Genomic DNA, 23,300 nt, shown 5'->3' with positions numbered 1-23,300 from the left:
CTTGCATTTTTTTCTTAATGTCTTTCCCTCTGATCTTTTCAGCCTATCGCTGTGGAAGTTTTCTCTGGAGATGGACGAAACTACCTCCTTGCTTTTCAGAAAGGAATCAGGAACAAAGTTTATCAAAGGTATAGTTTATTAGGAATACTTCATAATGCTGTATTGTAGAGAGCAATGGGAGGTGTAAAGCATTACCAGTTCAGCTCGTTTTTTAAAAATCAATTAAATGCTTGAATTAACTTCTTTAAAGAAAATGTTTCATTTTTACCAGCCTCTTGAAATGTGCTTCTTCTGACACTCTTCTATTTTGAAAGAACATTTTTTTTCCTTCTGGTAGCTTACACTAGACTTCGTCAGAATATCTCTTTAAGTATAAAGTAATGATGAAACTATAGCTTTAAAAATAATACTTCAGGTTCAGAATAGGCTTTGTTCATATATACCAAAAAGAAGACAGTGCCATACCTTGCTATTGAATGCGGAGCCTGAGTTTCCTTAGAATTTATATTCTTGTGAGACTTTTCTGACTTTGGAAGGTACGTTGGATACCTCCATCCTTGAAAAAGTAGCACAACCAAATAAAGCAGTTGATTTAATCTGACCGTATTTCATTTTTGGGTAAACTGTGTTTACCTAGAAAAAAAATAGTATATGTCCATGTGCTTGAAAGTTCTTCTGTTGGATGTGTGAATAGTAAAGCTTTTATGAACTGATGGTAGTTAATAAGAGAGCCCTTATTCTTTGAAGAGTAGTATGTGTGGATGCATTCTAAGTTACTTCAGTCGTGTCTGCTCTTTGCAACCCAGCCTGCCAGGCTCCTCTGTCCATGGGATTCTCCAGGCAAGAGTACTGGAGTGGGTTACCATGCCCTCCTCCAGGGGATCTTCCCGACCTAGGGATGGAATCCGAGTGTCTTCTGTCTTCTGCATTGGCAGACGGGTTACTTAACCACTAGCAGCACCTGGGAAGTCCAGAGAGTAACATAAATCCTGGCAATCCCTCTGTTAGGGAGGTTTTGTGTTTCCGATGAGGAGTGACTAATACCAAGCAACACTATCACTGCAGTACAACAGTACTGCCTGTGAGCAGGAGAGAAGTGAGGGCGGCTCTTCAGATACAGTCCCGTGGGCGTTGGTTGGGAAGAACCAAGTCAGCGGTTGAAATGCTAGTTGCCTGTCTTGTTAATTTCTAAGGGTGGTATCGTTTTCCACGTTGGTAAGTTATCTGCTCTTCCCAACTAGAAGCTGTTAGTTACAAGGAGATGAGTTTGTCTTTAGCTGAGAGATTTCTGTGTATGTGCCAAGTTCAAGGTCCACATTCATTCCAAGGATTTGCCCACAATTCTTGCTTGCCCTTAAAAAATATATGTTGACATTAGGAGCAACTCTGAACATAATCATAGCAGTGTCACGTAAAGGTTTTTCTCGTGTGGGTGTTTTCATTTGTCAGTGATGTCTCTGTCCTGTCATTTGTTTAGCTGTTAGCACTGGGCTTGCTGTCACATGAGTGTTTAGCTTCAGTCACTCTTGAAGACGTCATTAAATTGACTCAATTCCTGTGAATCAGGGTGTCAAGGCTTTTTCTTCAAGTAATGCTGCAACATATGTAAAAGTCTAAAATGGCAGATTTTGCTGGGATCTGTATGTTTGGCTTTAGAAGCCATCATCTTACCCTTATTTGTTAGAGTATTCCAGTATTCTAATTATTGTATATTCCTTTTGCCTGCCATTTATTGAGGAGTTGAGGGGTGGGGGCAGTGGCTGTAAATGCAGCAGTTAAGCCCTAAATGAGTCATTCTTTCTAACACTCCCATTAGATCCTGACTGACACGTCATTTCCAATTTTATGCTATTTTTAAATCTTCCAGGTTTTTGGCTGTAGTGCCATCTCTCACTGACAGTTCAGAGTCTGTGTCTGGGCAGCGACCAAACACCAGCGTGGAACAGGGGTAGGTCATGTGCCTCTTGTACATTCTAGTTTAATACTGAAATTGGATCATTTATATCTGGACAGTATTATTTAATGTTTTAATGAATATCCCCGCACCCTAACCCCCAGTGGTTTGTAGAGCAATTTTACAATACTGAAAATTAGAAATAAGAGAATGTATGCATGATCGCTCATGTCAAACCAGTGTCAGATGTCTCACATGTTGATCGTTTTCCTTTAATGTTTTGAGCATATGCACAGTTGTGCCCAATTGAGTCCATCATATAAACAGACACTTTTACTCTGCATCTTCTATTGAGTATTATATATAAATATTTCCTCTTGTTATTAAAAAATTCTTTAGGAACTTTGCCTTTATTTACTAGCCATTCATCATTACATATAAGGCATTCTTTTGTTTTTGTATATTTCATCTTTATCAGGTTTCCTTGTTATAAAAATTATGCACATTTGTATTCTATTAGTGGATAAGTTTGCTTATCTCAATAGATACCAGCTTTCTATATTTACTTTTTAATTTTTACTGATTAACTTAATCAGCTAATTAATTAAATTTTTTGAATGATTTGTTTCTAAATGTGCATTTCCTTTTGTATTAGTAGCCCTTTATAATCCATTGGAAAAGAAGCAGTGCTTTGGGGCTACAAATTAATTATTACAGATTGCAGGAAAATGTCTTAAAACTTTATTGGACATTCTGTAAATTTGTAAATAAAATGTGATAACAGTTTGTTTGCATCTATACATATTAAATTTGTGCATTTCTATTTAAATTATTTTTATTTTTTTTAGCTGACATTTAACAAATACAGATACTGCATGTATGCTTTTGTTAACCTCAGAAACATGTTCTATTGCTAATCATTTGTGTTGTTGTTAAGATAAATACAGGAAGCAAAAGGCTCTCGTGAAGCATATTTAGCCTTTTTTCTACTTGTAAGCAACTTTCTAGTACTTTTGCCTGCCTAGATAATCTCCAACTTGCTATTTCGTTGTTCTGTGCTGAGTTGGCAGTTCTTAAAGAACTGCTCAAAGCTCAAAGGCAGGCAAGAAGCAGAAATTCATTTCCAACTTTAATCTCCTTTTCAGTTGTTCCCTTTCTTACAAAGTTGAGAAATGATCATAGCTCTTTTTCCAGTGCTAAGTCGCTTCAGTCGTATCCAACTCTTTTGCGACCCCATGAACTATAGCCCGCCAGGCTCCTCTGTCCATGGGATTCTTCAAGCAAGAATACTGGAGTAGGTTGACATGACCTCCTCCAGGGGATCTTCCCAACCCAGGGGCTGAGCCCAAGTCTCTTCTGTCTCCTGCATTGGCAGGCGTGTTCTTTATTACTAGCACCACCTAGTATCCTTTGCAGTCAGTTTACCTGAAAGGAAGAATTTTTCTGGAAGTGAAAAGTGCTATCTGTACTCCTGAGCTAGAAATGTTTATGAACTAAGGTTAACACCTCTCTTAATTTACTTTCGGATAATAAAATATATGGATAAGTGCTTTACTACTGGTTCTGTGACCAGTTCACAAACTTCAGATTATTAACTATCCATGTTACAAAGCTGTTAAACCTTAAGGGTTTTATAGTATTCTAGAAAAGTTTGCTATATCACTTATTCTAATTGAATCTCTTTAAATCAGTTTATATAGGAATTATTGTAAAAGGGTGAAAGTTGAACTAGATCAGTGTTTGTTTCAAAGTCATTTGCTTTGGTCCACAGTAAAAAATATACACTACGTTGCATTCCAATTAACACAAACTTAGTTAAAATTCTGAAAATACCTTCCCTTACTATGTGTAGTGCCTTCCAATGTTCTCTATTTTCTTCAATTCGATTCTGTTATTTCATATTTCAAAATGCTGATCACAACCCACTAAACTGATTTCATGACCTACCCAGTAGGTTGTCCTCCATAGTTTGAAAAATTCATGGACCCGTTGACTTAAAATTTTCAGCTTTGTAATTACTTTGATTTAAAATTATTAATATGTTGCTAAAACAGTATGTTGCCTACAGTTCATGTAATTATTTATCATTTGTAGATCTGGGTTGCTTAGCACTCTGGTTGGAGAGAAGTCTGTGACTCAGAGATGGGAGGTAAGTTCAGTGAAAATGTAAGCATCCTTCATAACTTGTAGTCAGAAGGTATAAGTCATTCAGTTAAGAGCACTTTAATAATTTATGAAATATGTACCATGGACAAAAAAGTTTTGTTTTTGTTCTTTTTAGAAAGAAAGTGTTTTGTTATTCTGAAATCTGTAAGAAACTATCCTTTGCCTCATTTTGCATATAAATTTTTAAAAGCAAACATAGTAGAAATAATTGATCGCTTTAAAGTGGATCTTTATTTATCTTTCCCAAGAGAGGTGAAATCAGCAACTTTCAGTATTTGATGCACTTGAACACTTTGGCTGGGAGATCATATAATGACCTCATGCAGTATCCTGTCTTCCCCTGGATCCTTGCGGATTACGACTCGGAGGTGAATGTCACATCATTTCTGTGAAATTGGAACACATTTTCAAAAACAATTAAATGATGCTGCAGTGGCTTAAGTGATTTATATGCATTATAGTTTTAAGTTCTCAACAGGCACTTATTCCCAAGAAGATGAGACGAGCTTTAGCTTAGGCTTGGACAAAGTTTGGATGCTTAGCCAACTTCTTGGATTCATGGTGATTCATTCAATTTCCTAAAGTACCAATAAATTTGGATCCACTGGAGGAGGTCACTGCCTTCTACACTGCAGCCAATTTCAGAAATAAATCTAATTGAGTTGTCTCTCCATTTAAAAAAGTATTGCATAAATCATCATCACAATTTGGAGATAATTTCATTTATTTATTTATTTTTGGCTGAGCTCCATCTTTGTTGCTGCACAGGATTTTCTCTAGTTGTGGCAAGCAGGGGCTACTCTTTAGTTGCAGTGTGCGGGCTTCTCATTGCCATGGCTTCTCTTGTAGCAAAGCAGGAGCTCTAGGGCGCACAGGTTTCAGTAGTTGTGATGCACAGGCTTAGTTCCACCAGGGCATGTAGAATCTTCCCGGAGCAGAGATTGAACCCGTCCTGCCTTGGCAGGCAGATTCTTTACCACTGAACCACCAGGGAAGCCCCTGGAGGGAATTTTAAAATGTCAGTATAGCACCCTTTGCAGAGTAGCTGCTACTTAGGTACCCCTCCTGCACTCCCAGGACTGCTGTCCGGGCCCACCCCGTCCTCTTTGAGCAGCTCTGCACGTGCTGCCCTCCCCACCTGGACTTCTCCCCACGGCCGTGCCCACCTGCCCTCCCACTGCCAGGCTCCTCTGGCTAGCTGTGTTTCACCCAGCAGGACATACTCACTCACACCTCCAGGGGACCGTCTCTCCTTTCTCTCTCCTTTTTCCTCTGTTCCCACACCGCCTTGAAGCTGTATCGTGCTGCTTTCTTTTACATGTTGTAAGCATACTTTTTGTCTGACCTTACTCAGCTGTGAGGTCGTTGAACTCAAAGACCAACTTAGGTAACTCTTAGGGCCCAAACTCTAGAGTAAGGCCTGGTACTTATACATACTTGACTCATCTTTGTTGACATAATCAAACTACAAATGAGGTGTTTTGCATATAGAATTGCAGAGAACAAATACTAACTTGACTTATTTTCGTAAGTGTGGATTAGTTTCTCCTGTCCAAGACTTTTAAAATACAAGTTGGCAAAATTGGGGGGCCATGTTGTTGTTCACTCGCTGAGTCACATCTGATTCTTTGGGGCCCCATGGACTGCAGCACACCAGCCTTCCCTGTCCTTTACCATCTCCCAGAGTTTGCTCAAACTCATGTCCTTTGAGTCAGTGATGCTGTCTAACTATCTCATCCTCTGCCGTCCCCTTCTCCTTGGCCTTCAATCTTTCCCAGCATCAGTGTCTTTTCCAGTGAGTTGGCTCTTTGCATCAGGTGGCCAAAGCATTGAAGCTTCAGCTTCAGCATCGGTCCTTCCAATGAATATTCAGGGTTGATTTCCTTTAGGATTGACTGGTTTGATCTCTTGATGTTCAAGGGATTCTCAAGAGTCTTCTCCAACACCACAACTTGAAGGCATCGGTTCATTGGCACTCAGCTTTCTTTATTGGAGAAGGAAATGGCAACCCACTCCAGTATTCTTGAGTGGAGAATCCCATGGACAGAGGAACCTGACAGGCTATCGTCCATTGTGTCACAAAGAGTCGGACATGACTGAAGCGACTTAGCACACGGCCTTCTTTATGGTCCATCTCTCATATCCGTACATGAATACTGGAAAAAACATAACTTTGACTGAAAGTGAAAAGTCTCTCAGTCATGTCCAACTCTTTGCGACCCCATGGACTGCCTCCATCCATGGAATTTTCCAGGCCAGAGTACTGGAGTGGGTTGCCATTTCCTTCTCCAGGGGATCTTCCTGACCCGGGAATCGAACCCAGGTCTCCCGCTTTGCGGGCAGATGCTTTACCGTCTGAGCCACCAGGGAATCCCGATAACTTTGACTAGACAAACCTTTGTCAGCAAAGTGATGTCTTTGCTTTTTCATATGCTGTCTAGTTTTGTCATAGCTTTCCTTCCAAGGAGTAAGTGTCTTTTAATTTCATGGTCTACAGTCACCATCCGCAGTGATTTTAGAGCCCAAGAAAATAAAATCTGTCACTGTGTTCACTTTTTGCCCATCTGTGCCTTGAAGTGATGGGACCAGATGACATGATCATAGTTTTTTTAATGTTGAGTTTTAAATAAAAAAGACACAAATTAGGTATCCCTTGGGTACCTAGTTCACATGTCTGCTTTTAATACCCTTAGGAGGTAAATTTTGGTTTCCTTTTAAATATGTGAATTAAGTCAGCTAAGGATGAGCTTTTAAAATAATCTCTGGTAGACTGAAAGAATCCACCTCATTTGGGAATCACAGCCTGGTATGATGTTGTCTTTTGGAGGTGACCAAGTTACTGAGTGCTGTAGTTTATTTCACTTCGCTTTCACTTCTAGGAAGAAAATGCTCAGAAGTGAAGTTGGAGTGAAAGAGGGGAGGAGGGGAAGAGAATAGAAGGGAGATTGGATCCTCTGGTTTGGTAGGTGATGGAGGGCAAAGGTGAATTGGAGCTTGTGTGTCCACAATCTCCTGCTGCTCCCTTGTCAAAACTGGGAAGGATTTTCCCTCTTATTCCTCATCTCCAAACCTGGGTTCCAAGTGCCTTCCCCTGTGCAAAATAAATTTCTGAAACAGATGTCTTCATACTGAATCAGTTAAACTGCCACATGCCTGTCTGTAAAATATGGATAACCAGTAGGTGCAAGGCATTATCTTGGAGTCCATTTCTGCTGATGTGATCCCATAGATACTAGCCCATTGACAAATCGTCATGGCTATAGCCATTGTGTCTACGGTGGTGAAAATAGAGGATGGATAGTAATTTTGGAATTGGGTTTTGTTTTGTATTTTAGGAGGTCGATCTTACTAATCCCAAGACATTTAGAAACCTGGCCAAGCCAATGGGAGCACAGACAGATGAACGATTAGCTCAGTATAAGAAGCGATATAAAGACTGGGAAGATCCTAATGGTAAGTAACTTTCCCTGTTATGGGACTTGGTACCCAAATTTCAAAAGTAAGCCATTATTTAGTGGTCTGATGCCCTTCCATCTTTCCCCAAGTTGCTTGTATATGATTATGTCTGTGTGTGTTACATATGCATGCATATACACAACTATCAAAGTTAGAAAAATCAGGTTTTGCATGCCAACTGACGGCCATGCTTGGAAGGCATTTTTTAGGTAGCTTGTCAAGTATTGACAGAAAACTAAGTCTTTCTGCTTTGTCTAGGGTAGAAATTTCCCATAATAATATGCCTTTATCTCTAATTGTGTTTAGGCCAGGAACTATGCTTTCCTTTTTTGACTCTTAATATTTTTTATTGAAGCATAGTTAATTTATAGAGTTTTTAGGTATACAAAAAGTAATTCAGTGTGCATGTGTATGTGTGTATGTGTATATATATATTTTCTTTTTCAGATTGTTTTCCATTATACATTCTTTTAATTTTATTGAGCACTTTTTAACAACCCTTTTACATTAAAAAAATACCAATTGACTCCCTTCTAAAATACTGCAGTTTACGTACTCATGATTTATTGTTTAATGTTTATCATATTACCCCTTCAAATAGGCAGAACAAACAAAAGGAGAAAAAAAAACTCAGCCTAACAATATTCCCTGTGTGGAATCTTTTTTTTTCCCCTGCCAAGGAGAATATGTAATAGAAATTGCATAATGCCCATAGACATCAATTCAGAGAAATGTATACTATTGCAAAGCCAGAACCTGATAAAGAGTTACTATATGTCAGTATCCTGCTCTAGTTGAAGGTGGTTTGCTATTAAGCATTATCTATTACAGTTAGCCTCAAAACATGAATTGCTAGATGTGCTCAATTTGGGGGGAAGTCACAGAATTATACTAAAATGGATAGTTGCCAGATATATAAATGACAGGTTTCAGCGTCATCGTAAAAGTTTTTATTCCACAACTGCCAGAACTGTCTGTACTTCGTGTCGCAGTTATCACAGACATTAGCATTTTCAAGCCTTATTGATCAACACTAATTTTGTTTTTACGTTACTCTTTTGTTTTCTTCTTTATTCTCGTTTTTCTTGTTTTTTAAACTTTTATTGGAGTACAGTTGCTTTCCAATGTTGTTAATTTCTGCAGTACAGCAGAGTCTTCCAGCTACACGCACACACACACCCACTCTCTTTTTGGGGTTCCTTCCCTTTCGGTCACGGTGGAGCACTGAGTGGGGTGCCCTGTGCAGTAGTAGATCCTCATCAGTTATCTGTTTTGTACACAGTATCAAGAGTGTATCTATACCAGTCCCAGTGTCCCAATTCATCCTTTTCAATTATGCTTTCATTTTCTTGGCCAGGAGAAACTCCAGCCTACCACTATGGGACCCACTATTCATCAGCCATGATTGTGGCTTCATACCTTGTCAGAATGGAGCCCTTCACACAGATATTCCTAAGGCTACAGGTAAAACTCTTTTAAGTTTAGAATTTTTGCATGTTGTTCGCACCTTCTATTTAAGATCGTTTCTGCTATTTTCTTTAAGGTTGTTTATCTCCTGCCATGAAGCCCTGTGAAGTTTTAGTCACAAAAGTAGTCAAAACATAATGATGGTGGAATTTCACTTGAGCAAAATTGATAAATAAGCTAGAATTTGTGTACACTAAACAAGCGCCAAGGTCCTTTAGTCAAATAAGCAAGTGGCATTTGCTTTCCAGCCACATGTATGGGATTCAGCCTTAACTGATTGAATCCAACAGACATTTTAAAAAGTCTGTCTAGCTCATTTGCTATCTTCCCTATTATAATTGCTTTTCTCCAAATTCTCTTTCATTTATTCAGCAAATATTATTGAATATTTACTGAATGCCAGGCACTATTCTAGGTGCTTAGAGGACGTCAGAGAATAAAGACAATAGTCCTGCCTGATGGAATTTATATATTTTGGTTGAGAGAGACAGACAAACATAGTAAATAATTATCTAGTAAAATATTTTAGAATGTGCGAAAAATAGAGGTCAGGGAAAGGGGATGGGAAGTACAGGAATGCAAGGTGGGGAAGGACATGATGCCATTTTTAGAAAGACTGGTCACTGTAGGTCTCCTTGGAAAGGAGACATCTGAACCAGAGCTGGAAAGAGGTGAGGAAGTCACTGGTGTGGATATCTAGAGAAAGTGTGCTCCAGGCTGAGAGAACAGCCTGTAAGGGGCCCTAAGTCAGACATGTGCCTGAAATGTTTGAGGAACAGCAAGGAAGCCAGGATCTGGAGCAGAGTGACTGCAGGGGAAAGCGACAGGGGATGAGGTCAGAGAGCTAGCAGGGGCCAGATGGTGGTAGGCCTTGGTGGCCATCGTACGGATTGGGCATTTTCTCACAGTGAACTTCATTGTGTTCCCTCAAACACAGCATAGGGAGTTTGACTGAGGAAGGCAGTGGTGTATCTGTGAGGCCATGTAAGCAAAAGAAATCCCTTTTATATTTGAGTTTGTTTTATCGATTTATAACTTTTTGATCACCTTCCTAGTTCCCCTCTTAATTCTCATGGGTATAAGAATAACAATGTCATGTTAATTTATAAAATGAGTCAAATACATATATAACCTGAATATTTTCAACTGTAAATGGATATATTATAATAGCAGCCTTTTTAATTTTTTTTTTTTTTTTAGTTAATTTTTATTGGAGTATACTTGCTTTACAATGTTGTTAGTTTCTCCTGTACAACAAAACAAGTCAGCCATACATCCCCTCCCTTTAGGGACTTCCTTGCCATTCAGGTCACCACAGTCCGTTAAGTAGAGTTCCCTGTGCTATACAGTAGGTTCTCTCTGGTTATCTATTTTGTACATAATATGTGTTAGTCACTGAGTCGTTTCTGACTCTTTGCAACCCTGTGGACTGTAGCCCGCTAGGCTTCTCTCTGCATGGGATTCTCCAGGCAAGAATACTGGAGTGGGTTGCCATTCCCTTCTCCAGGAGATCTTCCTGACCCAGGGATCCAACGTGGGTCTTCTTCACTGTGGGCAGATTCTTTACTGTCTCAGTCACCAGGGAAGCCCTATACATAGTGTAAATACTGTGTATATGTCAATTCCAGTCTCCCAATTCATCCTACTCCCCTCTTTTCCCCCCTTGGTGTCCATACATTTGTTCTTTATGTCTATGTCTCTAGTTCTGCGTTGCAAGTAAGAATACTTTTTTTTTTTTTAAGGAAAGCATTATCAAACGATGGAAGAACTATTTCCTTATAGTCTTGCCCTCTCTGTAAAAACTAATCTTTTTAAATTGTAGTACTTGGATATCACTTTGATACAGAGCAAGAGACCCTTTGTAAGGAAGGAGAACCCCGAAAAGAATTCTTCTTGTTTTCTTGTGATTATTTAAAATTTTGACCTAGGAGAATGGGAAACTGAATTGTCACCAAATGTATTTCTTCGGGGTTTCCAAGCACCGGAGCTTGGACGCTGAGGTGGGAGCCGTTCTCTCACAGAGGTGCCTTCTCGTCCTGCCCACAGGGAGGCCACTTTGACCTGGCTGACCGGATGTTTCACAGCGTGCGTGAGGCCTGGTACTCAGCGTCGAAGCACAACATGGCAGATGTAAAGGAACTCATCCCAGAATTTTTTTACTTACCAGAGTTCCTGTTCAATTCCAACAACTTTGACCTCGGTACGTAGCACCATGGCACTGTCTTAGGAACGTTATCCAGGAAAAGACCAACAGAAATGTCACTTTTCTGAGAAGTCTGTAGCAGACACTGACAAGGAAAGCTTTTGTTACCAGACCAACCTTGGGTCCACTCACCTGACACACAGCAAACCCAACCAGTCTACTGACGCTGGGTTGTGGTGAAGGGATGGAACAGTGTTTATTGCAGGGCCCAGCAAGGAGAATGGGCAGCTCATGCTCAAAAGGCCTGAACCACCCCCAGTGACAGCTTTCAGAGGAGAGTTTTAAAGAGTCCGTGTCAGGAAGAGGGTCACAGGCTTTGTGGTCAGCTTGTGCTCAGTTCTGCAATTGGTTGATGATGCGGTAACGAAGTGGTATTTCAGGAATCTTGGTCATCAACTTCTGGTTCCAACTGGTCTGAGGTCTATTAGCTTGTGGTCAGCATGCAGTTAACTTCCCCCACCTGGTGGAGGTTTTAATATCTGCAAAACAACTCAAGGATATGGCTCAGGTTTATAGCCCTTGAGGAGAAACTAAAAGTCCTTGACTTTATTTTAGGCTAAACTGTTATTTTGTGCTGCTTGGCTGTTTTCCTTTGCTTGTGCATTTTCTCTCTTCTCTGATTACATTTGCTCTTTGGAACTTTGGGGAGGCCTGGGAGATTAAGGCTTTTCTATAAACAAAGGAGGGGGAACGCACGGGGTTGGGGTGGACAGGTTGTTCTTGGAAAGGCCCTGCAGGTTCCTTCTCGGTTACTATTTCCTCATGGTTATAGCTGCTGTTAAATTCAACTGGGTTATTGGGTATATGAGAGTAAATATAACAAAGAGAAATAGATTTGTGCCCCCAAATAGCTGTTTCAATCCAGAGTCTTGGGAAAATTCAAAAATTAACAGAGATTACATCCAATGGTCAGAATATCATTATTTCATTGAAAATGAAAATGAGGTGAAATTTTATTTGAAAATTAATGTGATTGAAGCTAACAGCCAAGAGTGGCATATCCACATTTTTTACATATAGTTTAAATCTTTCCTTATTGTCTCAGCTTACATGCTGATAAGTTTTAAAATTAGAATTTATGAATAACTCTAAGTAAACCCCTTTTTTCATCCTGTTAGGGTACTAAAAAAAACAGAACCAAATCAACATTTCTAAAAAGGAGATAAATTTCCTTGGTACTTTGCTCTCTTTGTATTATCTAGCAGTTACAGGAAGTAGATTTGACTTTGGCTATAGTTTCTTGGAACACAGTTTGCTGATCTGTGTTTTTGAATAGTTATTTTTACAATATATCAAAATTTCATTGTTTTACTTAGAGTATTCATGCCAGGTATTGTTCTGTTTTCATATTCTTTTCATGCCCTGTATCATACTGTATTTAAGACTTCTACATATAAACCATCACTATACTATCTCATAAAATTTATTAGGTAATTCAGGGAATCAGTTCAGTTCAGTCGTGTCCAACTCTTTGCGACTCCATGGACTGCAGCATGCCAGGCTTGCCTGTCCATCACCAACTCCTGGAGTTTACCCAAACCCATGTCCAATGAGTCGGTGATGCCATCCAACCATCTCATTCCTCTGTCGTCCCGTTCTCCTCCCACCTTCAATCTTTCCCAGCATCAGGGTCTTTTCAAATGAGTCAGCTCTTCGCATCGGATGGCCAAAGTATTGGAGTTTCAGCTTCAACATCGGTCCTTCAATGAACACTCAGGACTGACATCTTTTAGGATGGACTGGTTGGATCCCCTTGTAGTCCAAGGGACTCTCAAGAGTCTTCTCCAACACCGTCACGTATAATATATTTGAGTGATTTTATTTTATTGAGTATTATAATTTTTATTTATTTAATCACCCATTCAGCAGCTCAAACCTTGTGAAATTGAAGCTCCAGATTCAATAGGAAAGATAATAAGAGACTCTCAGTAGCCCCAGCAAAAGTCCTAAAGTTGAGTCTTAATATTGATACCTCTGATTGGACCTGGGACTCAACCTTGAGCAGCTAAAGACACCAAGTTCTAGCAGTTTGGAGGAATGGCAGTTTCTCAAAGGAAGAGTAGATGGTGAATAGGGAAAAACAACAAATGTGAACATAGCATTTGCATATGACTGCACATTAGGGTTTTGTTAGGTTTACTTATAATTCACCTTTAGAGAATGCTACTGTCTTCCCTAGGAACACTACTTTCAAAGAGACAAATACAGAAAAGTGCAAAAACATATTCCAGAAATACTCAGTTCATTATAATAATCTATGTTGCAGAAATGTTCTAGCCAGACTACTTACAGACCCAACCAAATCATCCACTTTTAAATAAGTAAATGAAAGAAAGGTCATGTATAATTGTCATGCTCACCTTCATAACAAATCTCCTTCCTTTCTTGAAATCACACACTTTGAAAACAACACTTTTTGCATATAAGAGCTAAAGCTGTAAGACTCTTAAAACTTAGAGATAAATCTTCATGATCTTGGATTTAGATAAACATAAGCAAAAGCAACAAAAAAAGGGAAATTGAACTTTATCAGAATTTAAAACTTCTGCATCCAAGGGCATTATGAAGAAAGTGATAAGAAAACATACAGAATGCAAGAAAATATTTTCAAATGATATATTTCTTGTAAGGATCTAGTATTCAGAATATAAAGAACTACAACTCAGCAGCAATAAGATAATGACCCTGAATAGACATTTCTCCAAAGAAGTTATACAAGTGGCCAATAAGCATATGAAAAGATGCTCAACATCATTATTCATTAGGTAAATGCAAATCAAAAGCACAGTAAGGTGATACTTTGCATTCACTAGGATGACTATAATGGAAAAAACAAGACACACAAACAGAGAATGAGGAGAGCTGAGGAAGATGTGGAGAAAGTAGAACTTTCATGTGCTGCTGGCGTGAATGTGAAAATGGCTCAGCACTGTGGGAAGCACTCTGGTGGTTCCCCACAAAGTGGAGCGCTGGACTGCCATGTGACCAAGCAGTTCTGCAAGCACTGTTCAGAGGAACTGAAAACGAAGACTTAAACGAAGACCTGTGCGTGCACATTCATCACAGCTTTATTGACAATAGCCAGATGGTAGGAACAGCCCACATATATATCAGTGGATAAGCAAATTGTGGAATATACATATAATGGAGTATCACTCAGGCATTATAAGATACAGGGTAATGATAAATACACCAACACAGACAAACCTCAAAAACATTACACCAAGTAAAAGAAGCTAGATGCAGAAAGTGACATAATATATGATTCCACTTATATGGAATGTCCAGAACAAGTAAAGACCGATAGACAGGACACAGATTGGTGATTTCCAGGGGCTGGGGCAGGGGATGGGGTGGGTAGGAGGAATGAGGAGCAACTGTTTGCATTTAAGATTTCTTTCTGGGGTGGTCAGAATGTTTTAGGACTAGATACAGTTGCACAATACTGTGAACATATGAAATGCCACTGAATTCTTCACTTTAAAATGGTTAACTTTATGTTACATGAACTTTACCTCAATATAAAGAAAGTCAAACAAAACCGTTTTGTCTCTCCATCCAGAAAAGATAGTCAATGATATAAAAGAAAGAACACTTGGGTTTTTTTCCCTAGCTCTGGAGCACTTGGGTTCTTTTCCTGGTCTTATCCTTGTACCCTTGGATATACATGGAGGGAAACTGCAGAGTAGCAGAGTTAGACCAAGAGTTTTCAGAAGACTGTTCCCTTTAAATGGCATTATAAAACTGCAGATAGTGCTGATAAAACAACATTATATCACACAGTATTTAGGGATTATGAGCCAAATTGGAAAAAGTAGATTCTGTCTCAGGTAGCTGAGGGATTATTACTTCTTCTTATCAAAAAAATTATTTGCTACTTCTTACTCTTATTAGGCCTAAGGGCATTTCAGAGAGGGTGGGGAAAGAGTGTGAAAGAGGAGACAGTGTAATAACTTGACTGTTTTATTTTTTTCTTAAGTTACATGAAAATTTTTTCAACTAAATCAAAACATTCTTTTAAACAATAAAATGATTTTTTAATCTCTTACTTGTATCACATTGTAAAGAAGCCATCAAGTCTCAATGATGAAAGGAAAAGTTTTTACTGGCCCTTATTTGGAACCTGCCTTTTGTGTCCTGAAATTTGAACAGTTCTCTATGAAAATTTATAATTCAGCTGTTTAACCAACTGTGTGAAACTAAGGAGTCCACATTATCATTTATAGATTCATTGTTTACCATGATTATCCGATTTGTGCCTAGGAAAGCTCTGTAAGCTCCAGTTAACTTTTTGAAAGAAGAAACGGAACCTATTTCCTCAGATGCCAGTCCCATTTAATGTGTTATGTTGTCAGTAGATCTCATAGTAAATGCATTCTTTACTATTTTAGGGATTATCTGGCTATGACTTAAAGTAACAGTTTATGTGGAATAAATATTACACGGTTATGAATTATCATAACTTGATTTTTTTTTCTGCCAGGTGGTCCCATAGTCTTTCCAAGTGTTTTTTCTGTTAAATGATACAACAGTCCCCAAAAAGTTATATTGTTTCAGATTTTACTTTTATTTTTTTAGTGAGAGTCCTTACAGCAAAATTCCTGTGGGTTCTACAGAGTTCTCTCAAGAATTTAAGAATCAGAAATATGAGAAACCACATATATTGCAAATATTTCTGGATGATTCATACTTTTATGTCCTCTTAGGCCAATATAGAATTCAGACTGAAATTGGCTTGAGGAGTCAGGTATTCTTTCATCAACCTTTTCCATGTGAATGCAGAATTTTGTCAAAACATCCAGAAAAGAGATTCAGTGCTTGGCCACTGCTATTGACTCACCAAGGTTTAAGCATTCTGGAAAAGCCTACATGAATGCTTCAGAGAAATTGTTAATGGTCTTGCAGATGAGCAGTCTTAAGGAGCTTGTATTGGTTTGGGCAGTTTCTTCCAAACTCAAAACAGTAACCCCATAAAATGCTTCATGAAGGAGTCCTGTGGTCAATTAAAGGGCAGAAATGTTGTATCTAATCCCCTTCCTAAAGAAGAGCAGTGCCTTGGAGGAGCCTAGCAGAAAAGAAACATGTTTAACCTTGCATAGCTCAGCATTTCCTGAAGCCCTTTGACTGAGAGCCCCACAGTTTTGCCAACGCTCAGTAAATCTCTCTAAGGAGGAATTTTGGGAAAATACCAGAGTAGATGATCTCTGAGGGTCCTTTCTGGTGGTAAAATTTTATAGTTCTGGTAATGAATCTAACCCACTATTTCTCTGTTACTTTAATAGGATGTTACTATTTATCTCACTGTTTTATTTTCTTGTTAATGTATCTAATTTCACAGGCTGTAAACAAAACGGCACCAAGCTGGGAGACGTTATCCTTCCACCCTGGGCAAAAGGGGACCCACGAGAGTTCATCCGGGTGCACCGTGAGGTAATGGGAGCGCCCTTTGCAGTGGAACTGAGGTTTCATTGGGTCACTGACCACAGAACAAAGAGAGGACCTTGAGCAATGTGTTCCCCATGTGTTTAAGTTACTGATGTTATTTGTGTGATTTTTAGTTATTTTAGTTCCAGTTGGCCAGTGGTCACTTCTTTTACTTTCCAAGTTATTAATACAAGCCAGCCAGTGACTGAACCTGTGTTTTGAAATTGCAGGCTCTGGAATGTGACTACGTGAGTGCCCATCTGCATGAGTGGATCGACCTAATCTTCGGCTATAAGCAGCAAGGTCCTGCTGCGGTAGAAGCTGTAAATGTCTTCCATCACCTTTTCTATGAGGGTCAAGTGGATATCTACAACATAAATGACCCCCTCAAGGAGACAGCCACCATAGGGTTCATTAATAACTTTGGGCAGATCCCTAAACAGGTATGGCTGTTTTTTCCTTGTCATCGATGTTTTCTATTACATTTTTTAAGCTCTGTCCTATGTCTATGGGCTTCCCCAGCGACTCCGTGGTAAAGAATCTGCCTGCCAATGCAGGAGACACAGGTTCCATCCCTGGATCGGGAATATCCCCTGGAGAAGAAAATGGCAGCCCCTCCAGTATTCTTGCCTGGAGAATCCCATGGACCTAGTCCATGGAAGAGTCACACATAACTTAGCGACTGAACAGTATATCTATGGATGGTAGATGACCATATAGTAATTAACTTTGGACCAAGTTTTTAATTAAGAACCATGAATATTACCCAGTAGTTGCAGTAGGTCCCTGGATTATTACATTCTCCTCCCTTTTACAGTCCAGATAAATAGAAATTTTGTTGGTCAAAGAGGGTTTTCCCTTGAAGAGTACTGGCAGGGCATGCTTTCCTGTCCCTGCATGAGATTTGGCAGGAAACTGGCTTCTCAGCTGCTCCTCCACAACCCAGAGGAAGGGAGAGCTTCACCACATCTGGTCAGGATAGAGGAGCTAGTGGGCAATCACTAGCTTTCCTGTGAAAAAGCCTCTCTTGGAAGGTTGTGTACCAGAGGCTAGCAGTTTGCCTTGCACTCAAAGAATTCCTCCAGGAAGCCCTAGCCAACCAGGTATTCAGTATTTCTGCAAACCAGAAGAGCCTCCTTTTGAGTCACTAAGGGAATTCATTAAATCCTTCATCCCTATTGTTCCGGGCCCACGAGGAGGGCACGGTGTGCCAGAAGAAACCACAACACGGGGGAGAAGCCTCACTTTGTCAGCCATTCAGACCACCGCCTTTCCCCCAAGTGCCCTGGCCTCTGCATTTTGACCCTGGCTGTCCTTCCCGGTTCAGACATCTCTCCTGGACTCCCTTTTTGTAGGTTGACCAACTTTGAGGTTTCCACAGTTGACAGCTGGGAACAATCAGAAGTCTTTGTTTCTGGAAAGGCCGCAATAGACAGCGGACAGCCCATGACGCCACCACTCACAGTGCAGTCTGATCCCCCAGGGCAGGAACAGGTTTACTTCTAAAGTGAAACGCCTGTTAATGAGCTGTAATCACGGCAGAAGAACCTTAGTTAGGCCTTTCCCTTCTTTGAGGGTTACATGCAGGAACCATGTTTCACAACCTTTTGGAAAACAGATATTCTGAACACACATACACTGTTGCAAGATTTTTGCCCCACTTTTGAGTTTAAGAGGCAGATGGTCTGGGAGATAGGGTTTGGACACTAACATATTTCTAGTACATTCCAGGAACTAATGGAGAGTACTTCCAAGTGTAACCGTCCCTCAAAACAGCTAAGCCTCGTGGTCATCATGTTAATTAATCCTTATATATATGTTAGCCTGGCCTACTCTATCCTCATGAAGGTCTTCAGTAAAGGTTCATTCGTGAGCATACTTGAAAGTATGTGGGTATTTTAATACAGCTTTAGAGACTTGTCTCTGAAGACATTTATAAGAAATAACAGAACGCTGATCCTATGCCGTGTATGTAGATAAAATGGGAATTACATCTTTAAAGCTTTGGGAGCCTCAGATATGTATCTTACTTTATAAATGTATTTTTTCCTATTTTTTACCTGGAAACCCAAAATATCAAATAAATAAACTGTGATGGTATTGTAGTCATCCTAAATCTCATTTTGTCTTAAGATTTTCCAAATATCTTCCTCAAATATCAGTTTTCCAACAGAAATGACTCTGCCTATTTAGAAACTGTACAATATTTGAAAAACAGTCACTTTAAATGTACATTAATACTTTTTAATCCCTTAAAAGTACTAAACGGAAATGACAAAGATCTTTTTTTCTTTTACATCATCACAAAGTAAAAAGAAGGCAACCGTATTCATACTAAGCAAATTAGTAGCACCTAAATGAGATAGGCATGATGTCATATCCATTAAAGCCCATGTTGGCGCCAGATGTAACCCAGTTAGAATGGCTGCCTACTCTCCGTGGCACAGAATGGTATCGGTACGTAAAGGATGGGTTCGTTTTTAAACATCATAATACTTGTCAAATATTTTCTGAAAAATAATTTTCAGCTGACTGTTACTTGAAGAGATTAATTTACTCTGGAAAAATTATCATGAAATCAGTGTAGCATAGAGCTTGATGGTAACCGAAGCTTTAGTATCAGAGTCTTGTCCCCACTTACTGAGGTATGAGATCTCAGACAGCAACCTTCTGAGCCTCTTTAAATCTCTTTCATCAGGTATAAGATGTGATAATGTGATACCTAATGGCTGTTGTGAAGCTTAAGTGAAATGGCAACAAAATATCTGGCATATAAGAGAGCTGATGAATAAATGTTAGCTTTCGTTATAAAATGTGTTGTCTTCTCTCTTCCCAGTTATTTAAAAAACCTCATCCACCCAAGCGAGTGAGGAGTCGACTCAATGGAGACAATGCAGGGGTCTCCGTCCCACCAGGATCTACCAGTGACAAGATCTTTTTTCATCATCTAGACAACCTGAGGCCTTCGCTAACACCTGTAAAAGGTAAAATGACAGGGAACGAGCTTTTGATGGATGATTCTGTGAGAATGTTTAATAATCCTAGTTAAGCAATAACAAATTTGCTTCTCAACAACAGTGTCATTTGTAATAAGCACTAAAACCACCAAATACTTGTTAGAGTCTCCTTTTCCTTTTCTCTTCTCTTCTTTTGGCCTATTGGATTTTGCATCCAAAAGAAACCCAACAGGTTTCTCCTCTCTGCTAGGGTAGTGAAAACTAATACACCAAATCTTGTAATTCAACTTGTAGAAAAACTTCTGCCATCTTCATTTACACATGTCTTGCCAATATAGATATAGCAGTAAGAAGTCTGTGTTTTTAACATGCCAACTAAAAGCTTCTTTCATCTACTGTTATTGTAAGTTACTTTAAATTACTTTTCCAAGTAGATTTTTTTCCACTTTGAATGAAAAAAAAAAAATGTTTTGCAGAGTCTTGGAAGTTGTCACTTAAATCCAAAAACTGGAGCATCAAAGTCTGGATGGGCGCCCAGCTCTCTGCCGCCTGTCTCATTCCACAGACTCTGCCCTGTGCCAGCTGCAGCCACTGCCCAGAGATGGCTCTGGAGCACTGGCGTGGTCAACAGAGTCCTGGGTCAGAGCTGGGGTTCTTGGCCTTCCTTCAGGAAGTCTAGGGCTGGGAGGAGCGGAAGGCCTAGGTTGTTTGGAGGTCTGTGTGGCGTTCTGGGGAGCATCCCAGAACACTCTGGCAGTCCTTGGGATCAAAAGGTGGGCCTGATGGCTGGGAGCCAAACCCAAGCAAGTGTCCATAGCCAGGCAGGCTGGAGACACCAGTCAGGGTCGATATCCACCCAGTGGGTCTGCAGAAGACGCCATCGAAAGCCACGCCCTACTTCTCAGGTCATCTTGTATTAATGTGGGTGTCAGGAGGCTTGATTTGTATGAATATTTGAGATCCCTTTACCCTCCCCCGTGGGCTTCCCGGGTGGCCTAAGTGGTGAAGAATCTGCTCACCAAGGCAGGAGATGCAAGAGATGCCAGTCAGTCCCTGGGTTGGGAAGATCCCCTGGAGGAGGAAATGGCTTCCCACTCCAGTATTCTTGCCTGGAACATCCCACGGACAGAGGAGCCTGGTGGGCTACAGTCCATGGGCTCACAAGAGTCGGACACAACTAACACTCTCTACCCTCCTATGTGGGATAATGAAATTAGTTTTCCCTATACTGGTTCTAACGTGTTGATTTGTTTTTTGTAGAACTCAAAGAGCCTGTGGGACAAATCGTGTGTACAGACAAAGGCATTCTTGCGGTAGAACAGAATAAAGTTCTTATCCCGCCAACCTGGAACAAAACTTTCGCTTGGGGCTACGCGGACCTCAGCTGCAGGCTGGGGACCTATGAGTCAGACAAGGTTAGCACTGTTTCTTGCTCACTCATGTCATCCTGCTCTTCCGTGGTCTGGAGATCCTGCTTCACAGGGGTGGGGACAGCTCAGGCCAAGGGCTTCTCAGCTGCTCCTCCGTAGCCCAGAGGAAGGGAGAGCCTCACTGCATCCAATCAGGGTAGAGGAGCTAGTGGACAAGTCGTGTTTCCTACAGAAAAGCCTCTCCTGGAAGGTTGTGTACCAGGGGCTAGCAGTTTGCCTTCCACTCCAAGAACTCCTCCAGGGGACCCTAGCCAACCAGGTATTCAATATTTCTGCCAACCAGAAGACTCCTTTTGAGTCACTCTCCCACTTACCAGCACTCTTAAATGGCTGGCAGAAAACCTGCCGCCCTTCCCCTAAGAAGTAGTTGTGGCTACCATTTTGAGTCCCGTTGGCGTCTCTTGGAGAGGCAAAACATAAGTGATCCTTCGGGGTTGTGCTTGCCCCTTGACAGTGCCCTCCTGAATGCATGAGGGACACAGCGCGTGTCTGTAACACACTTCTGTTTGGTCACATGGTCATGGTCAGCAGCACTCATGGTTTTACATTCCACCTGCTACAGCGGATGCGTCCTTTCACCAGCTCACACCCTGCATCTCACATAGCATCACACAACCTGAACATTTTCCTTTTTTTTTTTTGAAATTAAAAAGAATTTACTAGAAAGCTATGATTTACAAATTAATCTTTTATTTTTACAATGTGGTTGTTAACCATTATTTAAGATCCATTATATTAGATAAATGCAGGCATATATAATAGGTAAGTAACTTGTTTTAATCAAAGAACTGAGTCTCTTCTGTTACATGTAGAGGTGGCAGAAGTATAGAATTCATAACAACATAGTTATAATATGGCAGATTTATCAAACATTATTGACTATTTGATGTTGCTTCAAATTCAAGTGTCTAATTTCTTTTTTTTTTTTTTCCAGCAACTTCAGTTGCTCATAATATCTTTTTTTTTTTTTAATTAGTTGGAGGCTAATTACTTCACAACATTTCTGTGGGTTTTGTCATACATTGATATGAATCAGCCATAGATTTACACGTATTCCCCATCCCGATCCCCCCTCCCACCTCCCTCTCCACCCGATTCCTCTGGGTCTTCCCAGTGCACCAGGCCCGAGCACTTGTCTCCTGCATCCCACCTGGGCTGGTGATCTGTTTCACCATAGATAGTATACATTTTCCATCACACAATCTGAACATCTTTTTCCCTGACTGGAGAAACTGGAGACCCCCAGTATGAACAAAGTGCTTCTTCTTATGATTTTCAACAGCAACTACAGTTAGGAGGCTGTAGGGCGTAGTTCAGAGTAGAGCTTTAGGGAACCAGCCCAGCAGGTGTTTGCAGGACGCAGGTATTTGCCCGGGAGGGACCCACACAGAGGTTCTCTTTCACTTGCTATGCTTGTCATGTCTCAGAAGCTTGTAGTGCTTAATGGCATGTGTGTCTCACATCTCTTCTATTTTACAGGCAGTGACTGTTTATGAATGTTTGTCGGAGTGGGGCCAGATTCTCTGTGCGATCTGCCCCAACCCCAAGCTGGTCATCACGGGTGGAACAAGCACGGTTGTCTGTGTTTGGGAGATGAGCACCTCGAAAGAAAAGGCTAAGACTCTCACTCTCAAACAGGTAACAGAATGTGAGATGGTGGACCTATTCCACCCCACCTGCTCATGCTCTAGAGAAACTGAAAAATTTCCTTAATTCCCAGGCAATTTAGACATTAATGGACAAGACCAAGAAATATATGTTCTTTTGCTAGAAATGGATCTTAAAAAAAAGTAAATGAAAAATCAGAGGATACTATTTCTGAAGATGATCCAAGCTGTCCTTTTTTAAAATCTGAAGCAAGATATCTTTAGGTGATATAGGTTTTTTTTAAAATATATTTAAGTAATGTCAATGTTTCTCAGAGTTATATGTAGGTTAAATTCTTGCAAACCACTTATATTTGCAATTGATTCATAATAACTTCTTTTCTGGATGCTTTTTATTCATCTATACCATTAAGTTGTTGATTTTTGGCTTTTCTTTTTCTTCATTTATAATATTCAGAACATGGCAAATTCATGAAATGTATTCAGAAAAAACATTGGTGATCTTATTAACAAGAATTTTTGATTACTTGTTATGAGCTGACTCTATCATAAATGTTTAATCAAACCAAGAATTCTTTTATCATGAAACCATAACCTTTTTAATATTTGATTTATAAGTGAATTTACTGTAAGTTTCTTTTTAATGGAGTTTATATCTAGATGTTTTCTGTGATAACAAATTTTAAAAGTAGTGTA

General features: G+C 40.0%; 1 protein-coding gene across 6 annotated transcripts in view; it reads left to right on the top strand.

Moving 5' to 3' along the window:
• The window catches only part of WDFY3 (WD repeat and FYVE domain containing 3), a 279,012-nt gene that overhangs the window by 236,527 nt on the left and 19,185 nt on the right, over nt 1-23,300 (top strand). For all 6 annotated transcript variants that reach the window (XM_043448026.1, XM_043448024.1, XM_043448022.1 and 3 more), the window contains 12 exons: nt 43-128; nt 1,868-1,948; nt 3,989-4,043; nt 4,309-4,428; nt 7,396-7,513; nt 8,874-8,980; nt 11,030-11,183; nt 16,525-16,616; nt 16,841-17,053; nt 19,447-19,594; nt 20,828-20,982; nt 22,477-22,635. In XM_043448026.1, the coding sequence (XP_043303961.1) occupies nt 43-128; nt 1,868-1,948; nt 3,989-4,043; nt 4,309-4,428; nt 7,396-7,513; nt 8,874-8,980; nt 11,030-11,183; nt 16,525-16,616; nt 16,841-17,053; nt 19,447-19,594; nt 20,828-20,982; nt 22,477-22,635 (1,488 nt within the window). The remainder of the gene's footprint in view (nt 1-42; nt 129-1,867; nt 1,949-3,988; nt 4,044-4,308; nt 4,429-7,395; nt 7,514-8,873; nt 8,981-11,029; nt 11,184-16,524; nt 16,617-16,840; nt 17,054-19,446; nt 19,595-20,827; nt 20,983-22,476; nt 22,636-23,300) is intronic.

The sequence above is a fragment of the Cervus canadensis genome, chromosome 26 (genome assembly GCF_019320065.1).
Source record: "Cervus canadensis isolate Bull #8, Minnesota chromosome 26, ASM1932006v1, whole genome shotgun sequence".
NCBI classification, from domain to species: Eukaryota; Metazoa; Chordata; class Mammalia; order Artiodactyla; family Cervidae; genus Cervus; species Cervus canadensis.
This window is presented reverse-complemented; position numbering and strand designations above follow the sequence as displayed.